The sequence below is a fragment of the Suricata suricatta genome, chromosome 4, assembly GCF_006229205.1.
Source record: "Suricata suricatta isolate VVHF042 chromosome 4, meerkat_22Aug2017_6uvM2_HiC, whole genome shotgun sequence".
Lineage (NCBI taxonomy): Eukaryota > Metazoa > Chordata > Mammalia > Carnivora > Herpestidae > Suricata > Suricata suricatta.
The window spans coordinates 44023950-44044664 of NC_043703.1; the positions used below are offsets into that span (position 1 = coordinate 44023950).

The following is a 20715-nucleotide window of genomic DNA, read 5'->3' on the forward strand; positions in this document are numbered from 1 at the left end:
TAAAATGAGAAGTATTTAGAATTTGAATTTATGATAAATAAAAACACTTAGCAACTAGAAATAGAAGGAACTTTCTCAACCTGATAAAGGACATCTGTGGAAGACCTGTAACTCTCTTTATAATTGATATGAAAGATTAAGTGCTTTGTCATTTCCGATTGGAATCTAGACAAGGGTATCTATTCTTAGACTTCTATTCAGCATTAAAATGCATGTTTTAACCTGTATAATAAAAGAAAAAGAAATTAAAGACTTGTGCATTGGAAATGAAGAAGTAAGCCAGCTTTATTTTTGAGTTCCCTGATTGTTGTAAATTCCCTATGAATTCATATAACCGAACTTGGTTGAAGTAACCAGTGAATTTAAGAAGATCACAGAATAATCAGTATATGCAAATAAGTTGTATTTTTCTCTATAAACAGTGAGATCATGGAAAACAAAATAAAAATAGTACTATTTACTCCAGCATCCAAAAACTTTAGATACTTAGGAAAAAATTTCACTAACACATGCTAATTTTCTACAGTGAAAACTACAACATGTTGCTGAGAGAAATTAAAGAAATTATAAATGAGCTATTTTCCATGCTCCTACAGTGAAAGGCCCTACCATTTTCCGCCTCTAATGATCTTAGATTTTGAATATTTGAGACACATTCCAAGTCAAAAATCCTAGCAGGTGTTATTATTATGGTTATTGACAGGAAGTTACAAAAAATTCATATGGCATGCAAAGGACCTAGAAGAGAGAAAATGAGTTTTGAAAAAGAACACACTTGGAAGGCTTTTAGACCACTGCTTGTGATAGCAAGACTTTGGCTTAAAAATACACAAATAAACTTTTTCTAGAAAGTTTAGAAATTAACCTACAATGATATCATCAACTGATACATCGGTAGAGACTTGAAGGCTAGTCAGTGGGCGGAACGGAATTTTTGTGTATCCAACTGTACTGTAAAACTTGGATACCCTAGGAACTAAAATGAATCTCAAGTCTTCCATCATGCCATACAGAAAAATTAATGAGGGGTGGAATATAGACCTAAACATGCAGAGCTAGAAAAAAATAAGTATTAAATGGTATCAACCACTTAGCAACACAGTTTAACAATTTCTTAGAAAACTATACATTTATACTCTACTTTTTAGATACTTAATGGAAATGAGAAGATTCATACAAGAATATTCAGAATGTCCTGTATTAGTTTCCAAGGGCCTCCAATAACAAATGTCCCCAACTGTGGTGACTTAAAACTACACGTTTATTCTCTCACATTTCTGGAGACCAAAATTCCTAAATCGAGGTGTTGGCAGGTTGGTTCCTTCTGGAGCCTTCGAGGGAAAATGTGTTCCATGCCTGTCTTCTCACTTGCGGTAGCTGCTCACAGTCACGACTTTGTCTTTCTTCAAACTGGTAGGATCTCTTCAATCTCTGCCACCTCTTGCATCGCCTTCTCCTGTGTGTTTCTCTTCCCCCCCTCCCCCCGCTTTAAATTAAAATGACATCAGCCATTTAATTTAGAGCCCACCCTAAATCCTGCATGATCTCCTGTGGAGATCCTTAATTGTATCCGCAAAGATCTTATTTCCAAATAACGGCACTTTCACAGGTACCTGGGGTTAGAACTTGACATACCATTTTTCCAGTTCCCTGTTTAACCCAACCTGCCACATAGCCCCAAACTGAAAAACAAGAACAAAGGCGGATAAAGAAATGTTGGTATATTTTTACAACAAAATATCACTCATTAGTAAAAAGGAACAAAATACCAATCACATCCATGTACATGATTTCAAAGTCCTTTTGTTCAGTGAAAGAAGCGAGACACAAAAAGTGTTGACTGAACATTTCTTTAAAATAAATTTCAAGAACAGGCAAAACTAAGTTATTATGATAGAAATCAAAACATTGGTTTTTTATGGAAGGGTGGGGATTGTCTGGAAGCAGACATGAATGAATTTCAGACACCAGAATGGTTCTGGGTTTTATGCCAGCTTTTTAATTCATCAGATATGAAACTTCTGTGTTAAGAGTATTTGCTAAGACTGCCAAATTAAATAAGTCTCTCGCTCTCTAGCATTCCCACTTACAGATCCTGAATATCGACCGAACTCATTTGGACCTCCTGTGAAATCCTTAGTGGTCCAGAACTGATAAGCACTTGTAAACAAAGATAAAGCACTGATGGCTATAACCAATTTACTGCTGCTTGACTAGCTGGGGGAATATACATTTCATCCGTTTAATATTTTTTGTATACTTCTTGGCTTACTGCTATGAAAAAATATAAAAAAACATACCATATGTACTTTGCTGTTGTGTAGTTAAAAGAAATAATTTTAGCCTCGGAGCTTTAATATCATAAGACCACATTGATTAAAACAAAACACAAAACATTTTTTTTTTTTTTGTATTCTGAGCACTGCCCAGGCATAAGGTGCTTAGATAGCTGTGTTTTTGATGTATTTCTTGAAATGACCTATTCCTTTTTCTTGAGCATTCTGGCGATCTTGAAAATAGTGGCCAGCTAACAGTAAAGGGCCAGTGTTTTTTTATGTAGTTTAAGAAATCATGTTTAAAACCTTTTTCTAAGTGTCTGAATTCTGTTATTAGAGTTACATTTCTGTCTTAGATATTGCTTTCCTCTCTCAACCCTTTGTCATTTTCTCTAGTCTTGTCTTTGACAAGGATACATTTGTCACATTTCCTTTGCTTATTTGCACCTCTCCCACGGAGAAGGGAAGAATTAGCTAATAAGGAAATATGAGTGGCAAGTGCAGTGTGAGGGGACAACAAACACAAATCTGGAAAAAACCCTAAAAATTCAGCCCAACAGAAGGCAGCTGGGAAAAGAAAGAACCCCGAAGCAGTACCAGGCAGGTCTCACGGCGGGGTCACCTCCACGTGTTTGGTGTAACAACTACTGTGGAGAAAGGCCATTTCTACTCCTAGGAAAACATAGTAGGTGTAGTTGGAGTGTTAGATGGTTTTTAAGATAGGATTATTAATTCCCACTGTGCTCTCAGTGGCACACACACTCCGGGGTCATGTGCTACTGGCTGTGTGACCTTGAAGGAGTCCTCTAACCTTCCCAAAACCCTGTTCTGTTATTCCTGATACATGTACAAAATTTGTGAAGTAAAGTTTTAGCTAGCGTAGCCAGTCAGTTAAGACGAAAGTGTCTTTTCAGTCAGTTGGTTCCTTGTAGTGTTAGTTAAAAATGAATGGTTAAAATAATTCCAGGCGGACTTTAGGGAAGAATAACAAAGATACTGCACATGTACTAAGATTTCTTTTGAGGTGAGCCTGCACAAGTCTGAAGGCGAGAAGGGCGGGGGGCGGGGGGAGAAGAATGCCGCCAGCTTTGAATAAGCGGGTTCCTGAATATCTCTCATTTATAAAAGAAATAAGGAAGACCAGATATGGTATTAGACGTAGTTGCTATAAAAATATCCAATGGATTCTGTTGTTTCCCCCATAAAACAATGGATGGCATTAAAATTATATGTGAAAACCATAATCATAATGAGATGACGGAAGATGACATCTTCCTGGGGACTTGGTCTACTTTCTGCCCTTTAAGACAGATGGAAAGAATCAGATGATCCAAGGGCAGCAGTCCAGACGTAGGCACCTCAGTGCCTGTTGCTTTATTTTCTAAGGTTCTTTGATCTCACTTGTCTCTTCTCTGAGAGCACTTCATGTTGCCAACAAACAGAGGTATGACATAAAAATTCCCTAGACTTCTGGATATTCTTTGATTGATTTTTACCAGTCACTGCTTTAAAGATTTTTTTATTCTGGCATGGAACATCTCTAATTACCGGGCGGGGAGATTGTAAGAGTACTGCCCCCTGCTTTCAAATAACTGTGAAAGTATTTTCACTTTCTTTTTTTATGACTTTAGATTGATGTTGAGATTACAACTCACTATTGTCAGATTTTGGTGATGTGAGTTTATATTACTAAGACTATCAACCAATTGAAAGGATACCTCTGTGAAAATTACGTTCTAATTTCTTTTTAACTATCTTTTTAAAATGTATATTTATTTTGAGAGAGAGCGCGCGCGCGCGCGCGCGGGCTCACAAGCATGAGCAGGGGAGGGGCAGAGAGTCAGGGAGAGAGAATGTCAAGCAGGCTCCACACTGTCAGCACAGAGCCAGACACGGGGCTCCATCTCACAAATCATGAGATCAGGACCTGGGCCAAAATCAGAGTTGGATGTTTTAACCGATTGAGCCACCCAGGCACTCTTAATTATTAACTATTTTACAGTTAAACTTTCATAAGTTTCTTCTCTTTCTCCTCCTCTTTTTTAGTGACTTTCTTATCAATGAGAGTGTTATTTAGAGCCCCATAGCGCTCCATTTCGCCATTCAGCCTCTCCTGGAGCAGACAAGCGAGAGTTTCAGTAGCAAGCAAACATCACGCAAATCCTGTATTGACAGGTCATGTGAAGTAATGAAGAGGCAGACATTCTTCAGGAGTTAACATTTTTTAAAATATCTATTCTCTAATTTTTTAAACCTTTTTTTCTTGATCTTCTATGAGGATAGACTCTGATTTGATTAATGACAAAAAGAACCCTGATCTTCTCACAGATCCCAAGATCTAAATCTTAGAATGTTAGTGTTCTTTCAGGCTTTAGTTTAGTTTTTAAACAACAGGGACAACCATGTGTCCTACAGGATCAGAGTAGGCTGTTCAGTAGGAGACTCAAGACCAGAGTGAGTTCCAGGTTCTTTTCCAGCTCAGTGACTTTGTTCCCTAAAATGTATTTATTTTTATTAGTCAAAAATCCTATTTGAAATTTGGAAGAAAGAACCATATGGAAAGGACAACTAATTTTAAAAGATGTTGCTCAAAGATGTGTTTTTAGGTTTCCTGACTCTGCTCTGTCAGGGTTTTTTGTGAATTCATAGCATTTTGTTCTGCATTACATCATATACTTACTCTATCTTTTCAAGGTACTTGTCCCTGGTGCCAGGTAGACTCATTACTCATACAAATCTAGGTTATATTTTTCTAGGAAAATTAATTACTTTATACTGGCTACATATGGTTAGCTTGTCAGCAAGAAAACTTTAACATCTTTGGGGGCAGTCTAATCGAGGCATTTAAGCAGAGTTTTTTCGCTTTGTGCATAAAATAGTGGACTAATATAGGTTAAAATTAACGTATTTTGTAATACTAATATTTTCCTGGGATACTTCTCTTGTTTATGGCAAAGTCACAAAGTATCATGGATAAGGGCACAGATTGAAAACATGCCCTGGAAGCATCATACACCATAACCACAGGTACTCATGTGAGTTCTCTACCTTAGTATTCTAATATATATTAAATGTAATAGAGCCTGAATACAGAGTTGGCCCAGTATAATGTGAGTACCATTTGGAATGGTTAAGGATAAAAATTTAGGGAAGTTAGTTTATTTGGAAACATTTAAGACACATGAAATGATGTTACGAGAAGTCATCACTGCTTGACTCTACTTAATGTGGCTGGACATACAGTGTCCAGACAGAAGGATTCATGCCCACTAACAATTGACATTCTAATAGGGCTTCATTTTATCTTTCTAAAATTTTATACTAAATGTAATCAATGAAACCATTATTCTTGTTTTATTCTTATATCGTTTTTGAGCTTATAGTCTTTTTACTTTTTTTGTTTTTAGTGTTTATTTTGAGAGAGCATGAGAGCATGAGCAGGGGAGGGGCAGACAGGGAGAGAGGGAATCCTAAGCAGACTCCTCACTGTCAGTGCAGAGCCTGCTGTGGGGCTCGATTCCATGAACCGGGAGACCTTGTCCTGAGGCAGAAATCAAGAGTCAGATGCTCAATGGACTGAGCCACCCAGGGACCCCACCCTTTTTACTTTCTTGTAGGAAGAAAACACAAATACTTCCTTAGGTGAATTTGAAGACATTTCTTGAACTCAGAATTTTAAGACCTTTCTTAAAGTCCTTTGTAGAGGGGACTCATTAACTACATTAGTCAAATTCTTAGAATCTTGGCTCTGTACACTTAAACATTAAAATATCAGGTGCCTGGGGGGAATACTAAATGTGAATTAGATATTTATATTATTTACCGAGAAACGTTTCAATCACTATAAGAATTTGGGCCATCTGAAGATATTCTCTCAAATGTATCTACTGAGCACTAACTCCAAGTGCTCAGTTCCTGTTAGATGAGTATGCTGGGCTGTATTATTCTGTCAAAACAGTGTCTGTAATATCTTCTTGAATCTAATACATCCAGCCTTTTGTCTGCTCTAGTTAATTTTAAACAACGGTCATTATGAATAGATAGCCTTCTGTCTCCTGAACAGAAATCCTATAAGCTTTGTGTGACATTCATTGTTCTTTACTTTTTCCTTTATGCTCTGTGACTAACAGACCTATTCCTTATTTTAACCCTCTGGTGTCGTGTCACTGTTTGTTTTCCCTTGACCTTGCCTCACACTGCTTTTATTTATAATAGTTGTTGATGTTCAATAGTTTTACTATTCTCGCATCATCAATGTGTTTTAAGTCTGAATCCCTAACACATTTGCTCACTGCATTCACACACAGCTTAAATGCTCTTCGTCTCCAGACTTAGTGACATGGCTCTTCTCTCTGTGATAGAACACAGGTGAGTAAGTTTTAGGCAAGAACTGGCTGACTCTCTAGACTTTTTGTTCTTTTCAACATCTTCAACCCCACACACTCCCCAACAGGGGATCACAGAGTCCCAAACAGGGTTAACTTAGCATATGCTGGACCCAAAGCTTTGCATGACTTCTGGCTCTAGCTTTGCCCAGGTTCTTTAACAGCGACTCTGCTAATTTAGTGTGTGTCAGGAGTCCTTCTACTTTGCTGTGTTTCTCAAGAAAGTCAATTTAGTACAAATTGGGACCTTTTTACTTTTCCTCCATCTAACACATACTGTTAGTCAGCAGGGCTTCTGACGACAGCAGTTGCTATTTGAAGAAAACAAACCTTCTTTAGACCTTTCTGAATGTTTTAAACATGACCCAACATTTACAGTATTGAACAAAAATTAATGAGAGAAATGCTTTGTCATGTGTTCCCTCTGCACCCTGTCACCTTTTCTAAAATTTAGGTTTCGGTGAAAAATTATATGTACTCTATTACTTTAACTTTGTCGTTTAATTAAAGCTTCCTTTTCCCCCAAGCATCTGAATTGTTAATTTTTTCTTTGAGGGATGACTCTTGATTGCTCACAAAAACAAGCAAGGCTTTTCTTTCTCCCTGCTATCAGTTTTAAGGGACATATTGCTTCCTCGGCACTGTCATACCAATAAATCATCCCAGATTACTTGCAGTCGTACGGTACTAAAGTATACCATGCATTTTAAAGGAAATCTGCTATTTTCTTTTCAATCAGATGAGCAATGTGAAGAGACTACGGCCACGGCTCAGTGCTATTCTCTTTAAGCTTCAGTTTGAAGAGCAGGTGAACAACATCAAACCTGACATCATGGCTGTCAGTGCTGCCTGCGAGGAGCTAAGGAAGAGCAAAAGCTTTAGCAAGTTGCTGGAACTTGTGTTGCTAATGGGAAACTACATGAACGCCGGCTCCCGGAATGCTCAAACCTTCGGATTTAACCTTAGCTCTCTCTGTAAAGTGAGTTTGTTTTTTTAAACACACATATTTGCCTGAACACTTATTCTTAAATGCCAGCCCTGATTACATTATTTAAATATTTTTATTTGGATGTGCTCATTATCAAGAATTGGAACCAAACCATGAGCCCAAACCCAGAGTGAACTGAGCTAATTTACTCAACCTCTGAGCTAAATCCAAATATTAATTTTCTCTCATCTGCAAATCCAACTGGAGGATTTTGTTTAATAACAGAATTATGTCATAAACCTGTGCTTTCCCAAACTAATGAAATGGAACATCAAAATATTTAAATCTAATATTCAATTCAGGTGCCTGCAAATGGAGGTATATACGTGTTGAGAATTGCTTAGGATTGTCGCTTCGGTTTTTATTTTTAGCTATTTACATAGTTCTGTGTGTTTTTGTTTTGTTTTTGTAGCTGACTAAAGGGAGAAAAGACATTGCTTTATATAAAGGGGGAAATCCTTTTATTAAGAATAGACATACCTCCGATGTCATTGATGATTTTGAAATGTTTCTATCTAAATATAATTTTAAAGGATGTGAAAATTGAGGAAGTTCAGAGATTTTTTTTTTCTTCTGAGTTCTTCCGCAGCTTAAATATCTTTATAGCAAATATATTCGCTGTTTTATATAACAGAGCTCTTTCCTAAGAAGTGGGCCATAGCAATAGTGCTTTATTGATCTGCTTACAACAAATTCTTCTTGTTACACATCACAAGAAAAGCTTTCTTTTCTTCTCGACCTGCTAACATCTATACTGCCTGATTAAGGAATTTGATGACTGTTTTTCCCCACTACCCAGAAGTTTACTCTATGCCACTTCATTTTTCCGAAAGACCTACATTAGCATGTACCTCTTTTCAAACTGAAATCCGAAGAGGATTTTCGCTTTTATGAAATTGGAATTGCTTCTTTGCTTTACACCATTTGCCTTAAAGGCCAAATGAAAGGTTTCGTGGGAACACTCTACTTTTGGGTAGCGGGGGAAACCAGTGTTGCTATTGCCAGTTGGATAGGGAGGGTGAGAAGTAAGTTCAGCTTGAGCTGTGGGTTTGCTTGAAGACGTAATCTCTCTTTCTGCGCTTTCATGACTTGCCCTATACAGTGTTCCTGACCTAAGCCTCCTGTTGGCACCAACACCTTGTGAGCTTACCCTACTCCATCTCCATCTCTTCTCTCTCTCTCAGTTCCTGAGCTTGATATATTCAGTTAAGATTCCTAACACGGGAGATACAATTTATAATACATGTATTGAAGATTTTGCACACCTATTGAGTGCTGACTTATTCCTGTGCCAAGTGCTTGACCTGGTCATCTCATTGAATGGATGTAATTATTTACCTGGCATACATGGAACCCCTATTTTCACCATTAATTATTATTTTTTTAATAGAGCTGTATACAAAAAGTTATGTCAACAGAGTTGAGAGAGTTAAGGGGGGGATAGTTAAGCATTTGGAGAAGAACAGGAATTTGAACTGAGTCTGGAAATATGAGTGGATGTTCTCTGAGAGGAAAAGGCGTTCTAAGCTAAAGCCATCAGTTTGCATGAAGGATCATATCACAGCATATGTGAGTACACCAAGTGATCAGAAGCCTAGATGGTAAAGGAGTGGAGACCAAACAGATGAAATAGTAAATTAATCTAGATTGAAAAGCACCTTCAACGCCATTCCGATGGTGAAGATTTATGGAGACCTGTTAGTTCTTAGGACAAGTGATGTTATCAGAGAGTCTGATACGTCTTGTGGGAACATAATTCTAATAGTGTGGCAGAAAGTTAAGCTGCACTGTCCATTATTGTCACCCTTAGCCACATGTGGCTATTTACATTTAAATTAATTAAAATTTAAATAATATTAGAAAATGCTTCAGTCACACTAGCCATGTTTCAAGTGAATAAGTGTCCATACGTGTTGGTGGCATAAGTTTGGCACATTTTCCAGCACCGTAGAAAATTCTACTGGGCAGCAGTGGGTAGGGGGTTATAGCTGGGAGAGGCTCTCTGACTGATCTGTATGTAGCACATGATCTAGGAGAGTGGACTGAGGAACTCAGGCTGAGAATGTAGGTAGGGAAGATGAAGGAAAAACAGAAGAGGTCAGAGATAACTCCTTGCTACTGACATCTGTGAAGTGGTTGCTCAACAGTGATTGAGTTCAGGCTATTTTTAGTGTTCCCTACCCCTTGTTTACCTCAGTGTCTTGAAGGGAATCTGATGGAAGCTGCCTTAATTATTTAGCAAATATTTGTCCATTAGGAAACAGCGACGATACTTTGAGACAACAGATGTGCAAGCTAGGGTAGTGGCAAAAGGACTTGGGGTAGGATGGAAGGAGCGGGGGAAGGGGAGTGTGCATGTTTAAGGCTTATCTAGGGAACTGTGTTGAACTTGGAGGTGGAAAGGCAAGGAGGCAAGCTGATTCAGGCTTTGCCTGAGAAACGAAGCAAAGGAAGAAAACCCGGATGAAGAGTAAAGTCAGGAAGAAGTTTACACCTACCAATCAACTGGAGTTTGTTTCTTGGTGCTAAGGGTCTTTTCCTCTCTAGAACTTGCATCTCAGAACTACAGTCGACTCCCTCATATACTTCCTTGCAAGGGAGCTGTTGACAAGAGATGAGGTCAGAGTGCTGAGGTAGAAGAGCCTATACAGTGCTGGTACATAGCAAATACTCAAAAATGACAATGCAACAGACAAAATGGACACAAAGTTGTGCCTTTTATGTAGTTAATAGCAGACATCCTCTCATACTGATAGCAGCTGAGGCATAGTAATTTAAAAATCCTTTACAAAAGCAATGTGTCCTGCTATTATTTTACTATAGTTAATCTGTAAGCCAGTTAGTCTGTCTCCAGATAATAGTTGACTGTATTTTCAGGCAGTGATACTAGGTATTTTGATCATCCCTCTTAAGAGCCTTCTGTTGTGCAAGAAACAAAATAAATACTACTACTTTATATTTTTTATTAGCCTACATGTCAATTTGAAAGCATATATTGAACAAGATAATATCTCATCATGTTTGTTATCAGAAGTAGCAGCTTGATCTTTGACAATTGTGATTGAATTTTCACACTGACTATAAAGTATTTGGTTTGGTGATAAGCCCCCATAAAAGGAATTCCATATGTATTTGACAGTAGAAAGACAGGGTAATATTTTAATCTGTTAAAACATGCTGGGTAATTATATGATATCTAATAATCTATACTCAAAATTTTTACTTTTAAATACCCTTTATAAGTTTAGCTCTAGTATGAAAAGTATATGGAATTCATATTAAATTATTAACATTTCATCCTTTAGAAATAATTACATGAATTGTGAAATCTATACACATTGTAGTTTAATTTTAGGGGCTATATTAATCTTTGCACACATTTATCATTGAGGTAGCTAAATATAATAGCTCTGAGTTCAGAGGGAAAAGGATTGTGTGCTTTTTTTAAATATAAAGATTTGATGTGACCCCTGTTAAATAAATATAAAAATAAAAGATGAGAAAACAAGGTAAACATAAGCAAGTTTCTATTAAGATACAAATGAAAAGGTAGATTTTTAGGTTTGAGGCTTTCTGGTGGAACTGCACACACAATCACGAAACTTTTCATGAACTGATGGGTTTCTCCTCCTTTGCCAAAGCTGAACTTCACCAGAAAATTTGCATGTGTGTTGTTATAAAAGAAACATATGACATTGAGCAGTGTTCTTTAAAACAGGCAATGAAAGAAGCAGTTACATTAGGATCTTTCTTTTAGAACCATCTCTCCCCCCGACTTTCCTACTCTTTCTCTAAAAGTGTGGACCAGAGCCTCTTAGCGTGTGAGATTCCAGGGAACCCTCATTGTAAGATACAAACACACTGTTTAGTTACATTATGCTATTTCTAGTGTAAGTAAAATGATATAACTACCTTGCTTTCAGATGGCTTGACTTTTTAAAAGGATAAACTTTAGAATATATAAAAGAATGGATGGACTTCTTGTCATTCATAAAGTCCTCCAAAAATATTGCTAGACTGTAGTTAAAAATTGGATAATATGCAATTGGATATTATATTCTTTTTTTTCAGGACCTGTTGTTGATTAAATGCAAATCCATATTCTTAGAAATTCAATCAGTAAATGGGACTTGATTGCCTCACCAAAATGCCCACCTAGAAAACATTTATATGTGGTTATGGGGCGCCTGGGTGGCTCAGTCGGTTAAGCGTCCAGCTTCAGCTCAGGTCATGATCTCACAGTTTGTGGGTTCGAGCCCTGCATTGGGCTCTGTGCTGACAACTAGCTCAGAGCCTGGAACCTGCTTCAGATTCTGTATCCCCCACTCTCTCTGACCCTCCCCTGCTTGTGCTGTCTCTCTCTGTCTCTCAAAAATAAATGAAAATCATAAAAAAAAATTAAAAACCATTTATAAGTGGATAGTGTTGAAGTTAATTTTCTTAGAGAGCCTATAGGTAATGCAAAGATCTTTTTCTCTTCTTCTTTCTCCAAGTAGATCAGTGTTCTAGCAAAAGAATGAGTTGACCTAATCATCAAAGTTTAATACTATTTTAAAGTCTATGAGAGGATTTTTAGCCTGTAAATTTAAAAAGCAGATGTTACCAATTCATACTCTGTGGCTAAACATGTGTTTTAATATTTCCTAACGTCTAATGATAAGTGATTTTCAGTAACAAATTATCCCAATACAACTGGATGGTGTAGTTATAAAACATGGCTCTTTGTTCTAAATAATTATATTGTATTAGGATAGTAGATATGAATTTTGGAAGAGTTTACAAACTGTAATAACTTTTGTTAGTGTTGGTGCTATTTTAGGGGGAATCACAGAAAAAGTAATTGCTGATTCCATTATAAATTGATCAGTATTATCACTTTGTAGGAAAATTCTCTTCTCATTGGCCGTAGAATATACAGTGAGTTCACCTCAAAGGTGAAGTCATCAAAAGACATGTAGCAATGGGAGTTTAGGGGAGTCGGAAGTTAGATGTTGAAGGGTTGGGGACTGACAGGCAAGAGTGGTTTTTGTCTCCTCTCTTGATTTTTGTTCATTTAAAGACTTTTTTTGGGGGGGGGTTCATTTAAGTACATGAAATTTGTATCTGATATCCTATATATTCTTTATAAGTGCAGGCTAACCAAAAGTAAAATAAAGCTGACCAAATCTGTGATGAAGAAGATTTTTGGAGGAGAAAAAACAAAACAGAACAAAAACTAGCTGTTTAATTGCCTTTTTGCTGAATGCTTCTACCAGCTCCAATGAGGGATTTCTTGAAATTGTGAGTTCTTAGAGGACATTGACTCTCAACCAGGAGTAGCCATTAAGAAATACTGACGCATCAGCCCCAGACTGGATCAGTTACTTAAGCATGCATGGATATGGATCTTGATGAGTGATTTCTTAGAGGTCTCCTGGGTGATTTTAATGCACAAACTGAACTGAGAATCATTTTGTCTTCTGCCCTACTTGATCCCGGAATGGAAAATCTCTGATTGGTGGTGTGGAACCCGCCAAGAAACAAACATACAAAAGCAAAACCCAACCAATACAAGAACAAAAACAGAAAAGAAACAGTTCTACGTCTTCACTTAAGAATGAGTGGTGGAAATATTTCCAAAAACTGCTTTTTTTTTTTTCATGCCAAGCTCAACACTACTCTGATAGTGAAGAAAAAGTGTGAGATAGAGTGTAAATCTCAGGCACACGGCAGAACTGAAAAAAGTTGATGGCCAGTGTCCTGAGTTATTTTGCAGGGCTCCACCTTGTACAGATAGAGCTTCAGTCATTATAAAAAGCAGGAGACAAATAACTCTGCCTATCACCTGTTACACTCAGACCGGATAATACTGTGAAGCTTTTTGTGTGAAATTTTGCTTCTCCTATATCGCTTTTTTTTCCACTCTGTGAAGTTATTTTGAAGAAAGACCTCTGCCAAACAAATCCATTGTTCCATCTACATTGTGCTTTAGAAGGATTTTAGAGAGGTTTTTATTCTTTATCGCCTTGGCAAAATCACACCACTGAATTTTGGCACCCTTTGAAAATAAAGCAGTTTTGGGCCAAAGACTTGCAGATAACAAATGCCATTCTTATTTTACATCCAGCCAATTAAGTCACTGAAATATTGACTTCCAAAGCAATGTGAAGCTGTCTAGGATTCTTAACCCCTTTGATTCATTCAGTAACACATGTGATCAGTAGCATTTTCCAAGAAGTATTTAATTGGTTTTACTAAATAATGTTTTTGGTAAATGTTATTCATATTATCATTGTTATTTTCAATTGCTATTAAGCATTGTAAATTAGAAATATTCTTTAAGTAGAATTAGAGTAGCTTTACTCATGATCAGCAGATACACTGCTTGTGTGCTATCATTTCACCATTTTCATGAAAAGCATTGCTAGTCCATTAAATTTCCTTTCCCCCAAACACATAGTCTCAGAATTGTCCTTACACCACGGTTATAGATAGCCTCCTAACCATTAGAGGTAGCACCCAGGGTCAAGCTTACCAGCCATCCCTGCTTTATTCCAGTATCCTGTATTTTCAAAATGAAAAATGAAAAATTGAAGCTCCATTCCTGATAGTCAGGGAAATTTATGTTTACTTCTTCTTTGTCAAGGGTTTGCACTGTTACTATGTTTTTGGAATAGAGGCAAAATATGCAGGATTATTATCTCTACAGTTAGACAATGGCATTAGTGAGCATTTGTTTTTAGGTAGCAGAGGTGGGGAGTACAATAATAAAAATAGGTGTACACTAAAGCCAAAGACATTATAGGAAGGGAAAATTATTGGCCCGTATCTCTCATAAAAACAGGTGCAAAAATTCTCAGCAAAATGTTTTAAGTCAAACCAATAATGTATAAAAAAAAATATACTAAAACCAAGTGGAATTTATTATAGGTATGGGAGACCAGTTAAACATAGGAAAATCAGTTAATAGAATCCATTATACCCACAAGCCAAAGAAAATCATTTGATCATGTTAACATATGCAGAAAAGGCATTTGATAAAAACCCAACACCCATTCATGTAAAAAAACTCAAGCTAGAAACATAGAGGGGGACTTCTTCAAGTTGATAAAGAATATCTACAAAAACCACAGCTAGCATTGTACTTAATGGTAAGAATCTGAGAATGTTTTTCCTCTAATATTGGGAAAAGAAAAGGATGTCCCTGGTCAAAATTCCTTTTTTTTTTTTTTTTTTTTTTTTTAACTTAAAGCGAGTTGGGGAGGGACAGAGAGAAGGAGAGAGAATCCCAAGCAGACTCCACACTGTCAGCACAGAGCCTGATGTGGGTCTTGAACTTGAGAACTGTCAGATCTTGATCTGAACTAAAATCAGCCACTCCTCTGGTCACCCTTCTTATTCAACATTGTATTGGAAGTCCTAGCTAATGCAGTAAGACAAGAAAATGAAATAGAAGTTGTATAGATTGACAAAGAATAAATAAAAGTGTCTTTGTTCATAGGTGAAATGTTTGCCTATGTAGAAAATCCCCCCAAATTGACCAAATCAAAAAAGAAAATAGAAAAAAATATGCCTATCTCCTGGAATTAATAAGTGATTATAGCAAATTCTCAGGCTATGAGGTTGACATAAAAAAAAAGTTAATCACTTTCCAAAAACAGCAATGAAGAGATGGAACTTAAAGGAAAAACAGTATCATTTATGTTAGTACACAAAAGAGTAGTATTTAATATATGTACAAGATTCTTATGAGAAAAAGTATCAAACTTGGATGAAAGAAAGCATAAAAGAGCTAATAAAGAATTAGATATTTCATGTCAATGGAAGAGAATGTTCAATATTATTTAGATATTTCTTCCCAACTTGATCTATAGATTTTATGCAATCCTAATCAAAATGCCAGCAAGCTATCTTATGAATATTGACAAACTGATTCTAAAGGCTATGAAGATATGTAAAAGACCCAGGATAGCCAACAAAACATTGAAGAGGAACACTCAGAGGACTGATACTCCTGGACTTTAAGACTTACAAAGCTGCAGTAATCAAAATATTCTTCTATTGGTTAAAAAAAATGGACAGATCAGTGAGACAGAATAGAGAGTCCATAAATAACTCCACATATAGTTGAATCTTTGACAAACAAAGGCAATTCAATGGAGAAATAACAGCCTTTTTTAAAAAATGTTTTTTTGAATGTTTATTTTTGAAGGAGAAAGGGAGAGACAGAGTGTCGACAGGGGAAGAGCAGAGAGAGAGGGAGACCCAGAATCCAAAGCAGGTTCAAGGCTCTGAGTTGTCAGCACAGAGCCCTATATGGGACTCAAACCCATAAACTGTTATACCATGACCTGAGCCAAAGTCTGACAGTCAACTGACTGAGCCACCCAGGACCCCGATGTTTATTTCTTTTTGAGAGAGAGAGGGGGAGAGAGACAGAGCATGAGTGGAGGGGCAGAAAGAGAGACAGGATCACAGAATCCGAAGCAGGCTCCAGACTCTGAACTGTCTGTACAGTTTGATGCGGGGCTCAAACTCAGAAACCTCGAGATCATGACCTGAGCCAAAGTCGGAGGCTTAACCAACTGAGTCATCCAGGCGCCCTGAAATAACAGTCTTTTGAAGAAGTGGTGTTGGAACAATTGCACATAAATGTGCTAAAAACAAACAAAAAGTATCTCCATACAGACCGTAGGCCTTTCATAAAAATTAAAATGAACATAGGCCTACATGTAAAATGCAAAGCTGTACAACTTTTAGAAGATAAGGGAAAATCCAGGTGACTTTGGTTTTGTCAATGACTTTTTGGATATGGTACCAAAAGCATGATCTTTGAAAGAAAAATATTGAGAAGTTGGAGTTCATCAAAATGGAAAATTCTGCAAAACCATTAAAAATTGTTTTTAAATGTTTTTTTATTTATTTTTGAGAGACAGAGAGACAGTGTGAGCATAGGAGGGTCAGAGAGAGAGAGGGAGACAGAGAATCTGAAGCAGACTCCAGGCTCTGAACTAGCTGTGAGCACAGAGTCCAATGTGGGGCTCGAACCTACAAACTGATATCATGACGTGAGCCGAAGGCTTAATGGACTGAGCCACCCAGGCACCCCTGCAAAAACATTTTTAAGAGAGAAGACAGGGGTGCCTGGGTGGCTAAATCAGTTAAACATCTAATTTTTTATTTTAGTTCAGGCCATGGTCTCCTGGTTCATGAGGTCAAGCCTCATGTCGGGCTCCATGCTGACAGTGTGGAAACTGCTTGCGATTTTCTGTCTCCCTGCCTCTCTCTCTCTCTTTCTGCCCTTCTCTGTCTCTCTCTCTTAAAATAAATAATCCTAAAAATATATATATATAAAAAGAGAGAAGACAGACCACAGATTGGGAGGAAAAATGCTTTCAAAATACATATCTGATAAAGGACTTCTATCTAAAATACACAAATAAGTCTTCGGGGTTTTTTTGTTTTTGTTTTTTTTTTAGGTTAATTTTGAGACCGGGACAGAGCACAAGTAGGGGGGATGGGTAGAGAGAGGGAGACACAGAATCAGAAGCAGGCTCCAGGCTCTGAGCTATTAGCACAGAGCCCAACATGGAGCTCGAACCCGCGAACCGTGAGATCATGACCTGAGCCAAAGTCGGACACTTAACCAACTGAGCCACCCGGGCGCCCCACAAATAACTCTTAAAATTCAACAAGAAAACAATTGAGAAATGGTCAAAAGACCTGACCATACACATCACTAAAGAAGATTTACAAATGGCAAGTAAATGTATGAACAGATAGCCAACATCATAGGGGGGAACTGCAAGCTGAAACACTGAAACAACACACACACCTATAAGAATGGCTAAAATCTGACGCGCTGGCAAGACCAAGTCCTGGCAAAGAGGTAGTACAACAGGAAGGAAATGCAAAATGGTAGGTCTGTGGTGGAAGACTCTTGGGCAGTAACCAAGTTAAACATAAATGTAGAACTCAGTGATCACAATCTTAATCAAAGGAGTTGGAAATGTGTGCATAAATGTTTATAGCAGCTTTATTTGTAATTGCCAATATTTGGAAATAACTTAAGATGTCCTTCAGTAGGTGAATGGATAAACACACTGAGGCCTCCATACAATAGACTAGTATTCAGTGATAAAAATAAATCCAAAGCCAAGAGAAGATTTGGAGGAACCTTAAATTCATACTATTAAGTGAAAGAAGCCAATCTTAAAAGAATGCATACTCAACGTGGATGGAACTCGAGGGTGTTATGTTAAGTGAAATAAGTCAGGCAGAGAAGGACAGATACCATATGTTTTCACTCATGTGAAACAGGAGAAACTTAACAGAGGACCACGGGGGAGGAGAAGGGGAAAAAATAGTTAAGGAGAGGGAGGGAGGCAAACCATAAGAGACTCTTAAATACTGAGAACAAACTGAGGGATGATGGGGATGGGGGAGAGGGGAAAAGGGTGATGGGCATGAAGGAGGGCACTTGCTGGGATGAACACTGGGTGTTATATGGAAACCAACTTGACAATAAACTACAAAGTGAAAAAAAACTACATATCGGATGATTCCAACTATATGACTTTTTGGAAGAGAGAAAATTATAGAAATTGTAAAAAGATCAGTGGTTGTCAGGGATTGTGTTAGAGAGGGAAGACGGAAGAGATGAGTGGGAAGAGCTAATTTTGGGTTGGGGGCATGAAACGCTCTGCATGACAGTGTAACGTTAGATACATGATTTTATGATTATCAAACCCCAGACAACTGTAGAAGGCAGAGTGAACCCTAATGTAAACAGTGGATCTTAAGTTAATAATAACGTGACAAATGCACCACAACAATGTAAGATGTTAGTAACAGGGAAATTTGGGTAGAAGAGAGGGTATATGGGGACTCTGTAGTTTCTGCTCATTTTTTTTCTGTAAAGTTGAAACTGCTTTAAAAAAATAAAATCTAGTATAAAATATAAAAGGTAGAGCATTTAAAATTTATGTATTTGATCCATTTATATTAATTAAAGAACACTGAGCTGTTTTAAATGTCTTGCAGATAAGGAGGCTATATAAATAAATAGAACATTGAACAATACAGTAGATAATGTAACAAGCTAAAATTTTTACTACAGTGCAAAAATTCTTTGAACTCTGCAGTTTTTGTAGTTGTTAAAATCCAAAGGAAATAAATTAAAAACATAATTCAGGAAAAGTGGGGGGGATATGAAAGAAACTAGCTTATAATTATAGAAATCCACATTATAAAAGCATTTTCTTATTTAATGTTTGAACTCTCATTTTAAAATTAAAATTACACCATGAATATAAATTGTTTTTATGTATGAATTTCACAGATTATTTGATCTTTTTTTACCTAATATTAATTGATCTCTACTTATCTTGAAAATCATTTTGAAAGTTTTATTATGAGTATTACTAGTTACCACAGTGACCTACATGATGTGAAGCATCTTATTTTATTTAAACTAAGATTCTTATTTCCGTTGTAGGGAGATAAGCAATCTTTTCAAAAAATTTAATCAGCATGGTGATTATGTTTTTAATGCAGTTATACACATATCAAAAAATTATTGTATAATTGTGGTTTTCACTGGTGAAGTTTTACTGGCACCTTGGCCTTATCTAAGCAAATATAGTATATTCTTTGATAGTATGTGTTTACATATCTATTTTCATGTGAATACCTTTAAGTTCTATTTAGAGATACAATTTCACATGTTCACAAATTATTCTGCACAGGATTTAAGATGGAATATGATGCCTGTACGCATACTCGTTCAGGTCTGTTAAAGGTTAAATTCAACGGCCGCCTTTCCATCTAAACGTATTCGAATAATATTTTGTCAGCTCTAATCTATTAGCACTGTTGAAAGACTTGCTGTTTGATAAGATTTAGGTGACATTTTATTAAATTTGTAGATACAGCACTAGAAAGAATGTCATGCTCTCAGAACTAGAAATGACCTCAGGGTAGCTGGTGTCCATTTTTAGAGGCTTCCCAGGCTACACTTAGCAGGTTACAGGGCTTTAGTATTTTAAGTCGCATTTGTTCTTTTGTTGTCCTACTGCCATTTTTGTCCACTGTGGTTTTGAGAAATTTGACACCTAATCTAAAGATTTTTGTAGAGGAACTATATTTTCTAGTAGTTAAGAACTTTGGATTCACACAGACATGGGTTCAAACCTGGTATATGCTACGTGATCTCTCAAGTCTTTTTTTCTCCTCCTTAGTAATGTGTCTAATACTGGTTCCTCCTAAAGATGTACGTTTTAAGCACTAAAATATATCTTTTTTGACCAATTCTGGTCTCAGGATAAGTGCCGCATAAGAGCTGCTGCTATGATAATGTCAGTGGTATTTATCTTAATAGTATTGATATTAGTATTGGCTATTAATATTTATAGTAAAAACTGATTATTGATATTATATTCAATATTAATTACCACACACAAGTCAGGGTCTTCTAGAATGTTCATGGGGCAATTACAGATTCTCGTAGTTTTGTCATTTTTATGGTGTTCAGCCATGTCTCCAACATCCAGAGAGTGAGTGCCATTTTGGTACATACCGCATACTTAGTAGAAGCATAATAATGGCAGTGGAGCTACTGATTTGGCGATATTCTCATGAGTTAAGTGTCATTAGTCAAAGAGTGGGGGGCCTTTGGATCCTGAGGATCACCAAGAGGATACTCAGTTTTTATTTTAGGAATTTGTCTTGTGATTAAAACAATGGAGTATACTTTAAATGTCATCCAAATTTTTGAATAGCTTAAAAATATTCTAAAACATTGCATTGTAGCTACAAAGAAATTCTACTCCAAAGTGACAAGTAGGCCATGATTTATTACAGGATCTTCTTTTAACATTATTTTGTCTGGAATGAACAGAGCAGTTGAAGAAACTCCATCCATCTTTTTGTTTATTTGACATCCATGCTGCATTAAATGTACCTCAAAGAAACAATATACAAATAAGAAATTCTACTTAACAGTGATGATCACTCATCAGCCAGCTACATCTCTTGGCAGTAAAACAAAAGGAAGCCTGTCAAGCCATGTCTGTTAGAATTTAAATAA

The 20715-nt window shown here is 36.8% G+C and overlaps 1 protein-coding gene across 2 annotated transcripts in view; it reads left to right on the forward strand.

Annotated features, from left to right (window-relative positions):
• The window catches only part of DIAPH3 (diaphanous related formin 3), a 499951-nt gene that overhangs the window by 258501 nt on the left and 220735 nt on the right, over window positions 1–20715 (forward strand). For both annotated transcript variants that reach the window (XM_029936634.1, XM_029936635.1), the window contains one exon: window positions 7401–7640. In XM_029936634.1, coding sequence (XP_029792494.1) covers window positions 7401–7640 — 240 coding nt within the window. The remainder of the gene's footprint in view (window positions 1–7400; window positions 7641–20715) is intronic.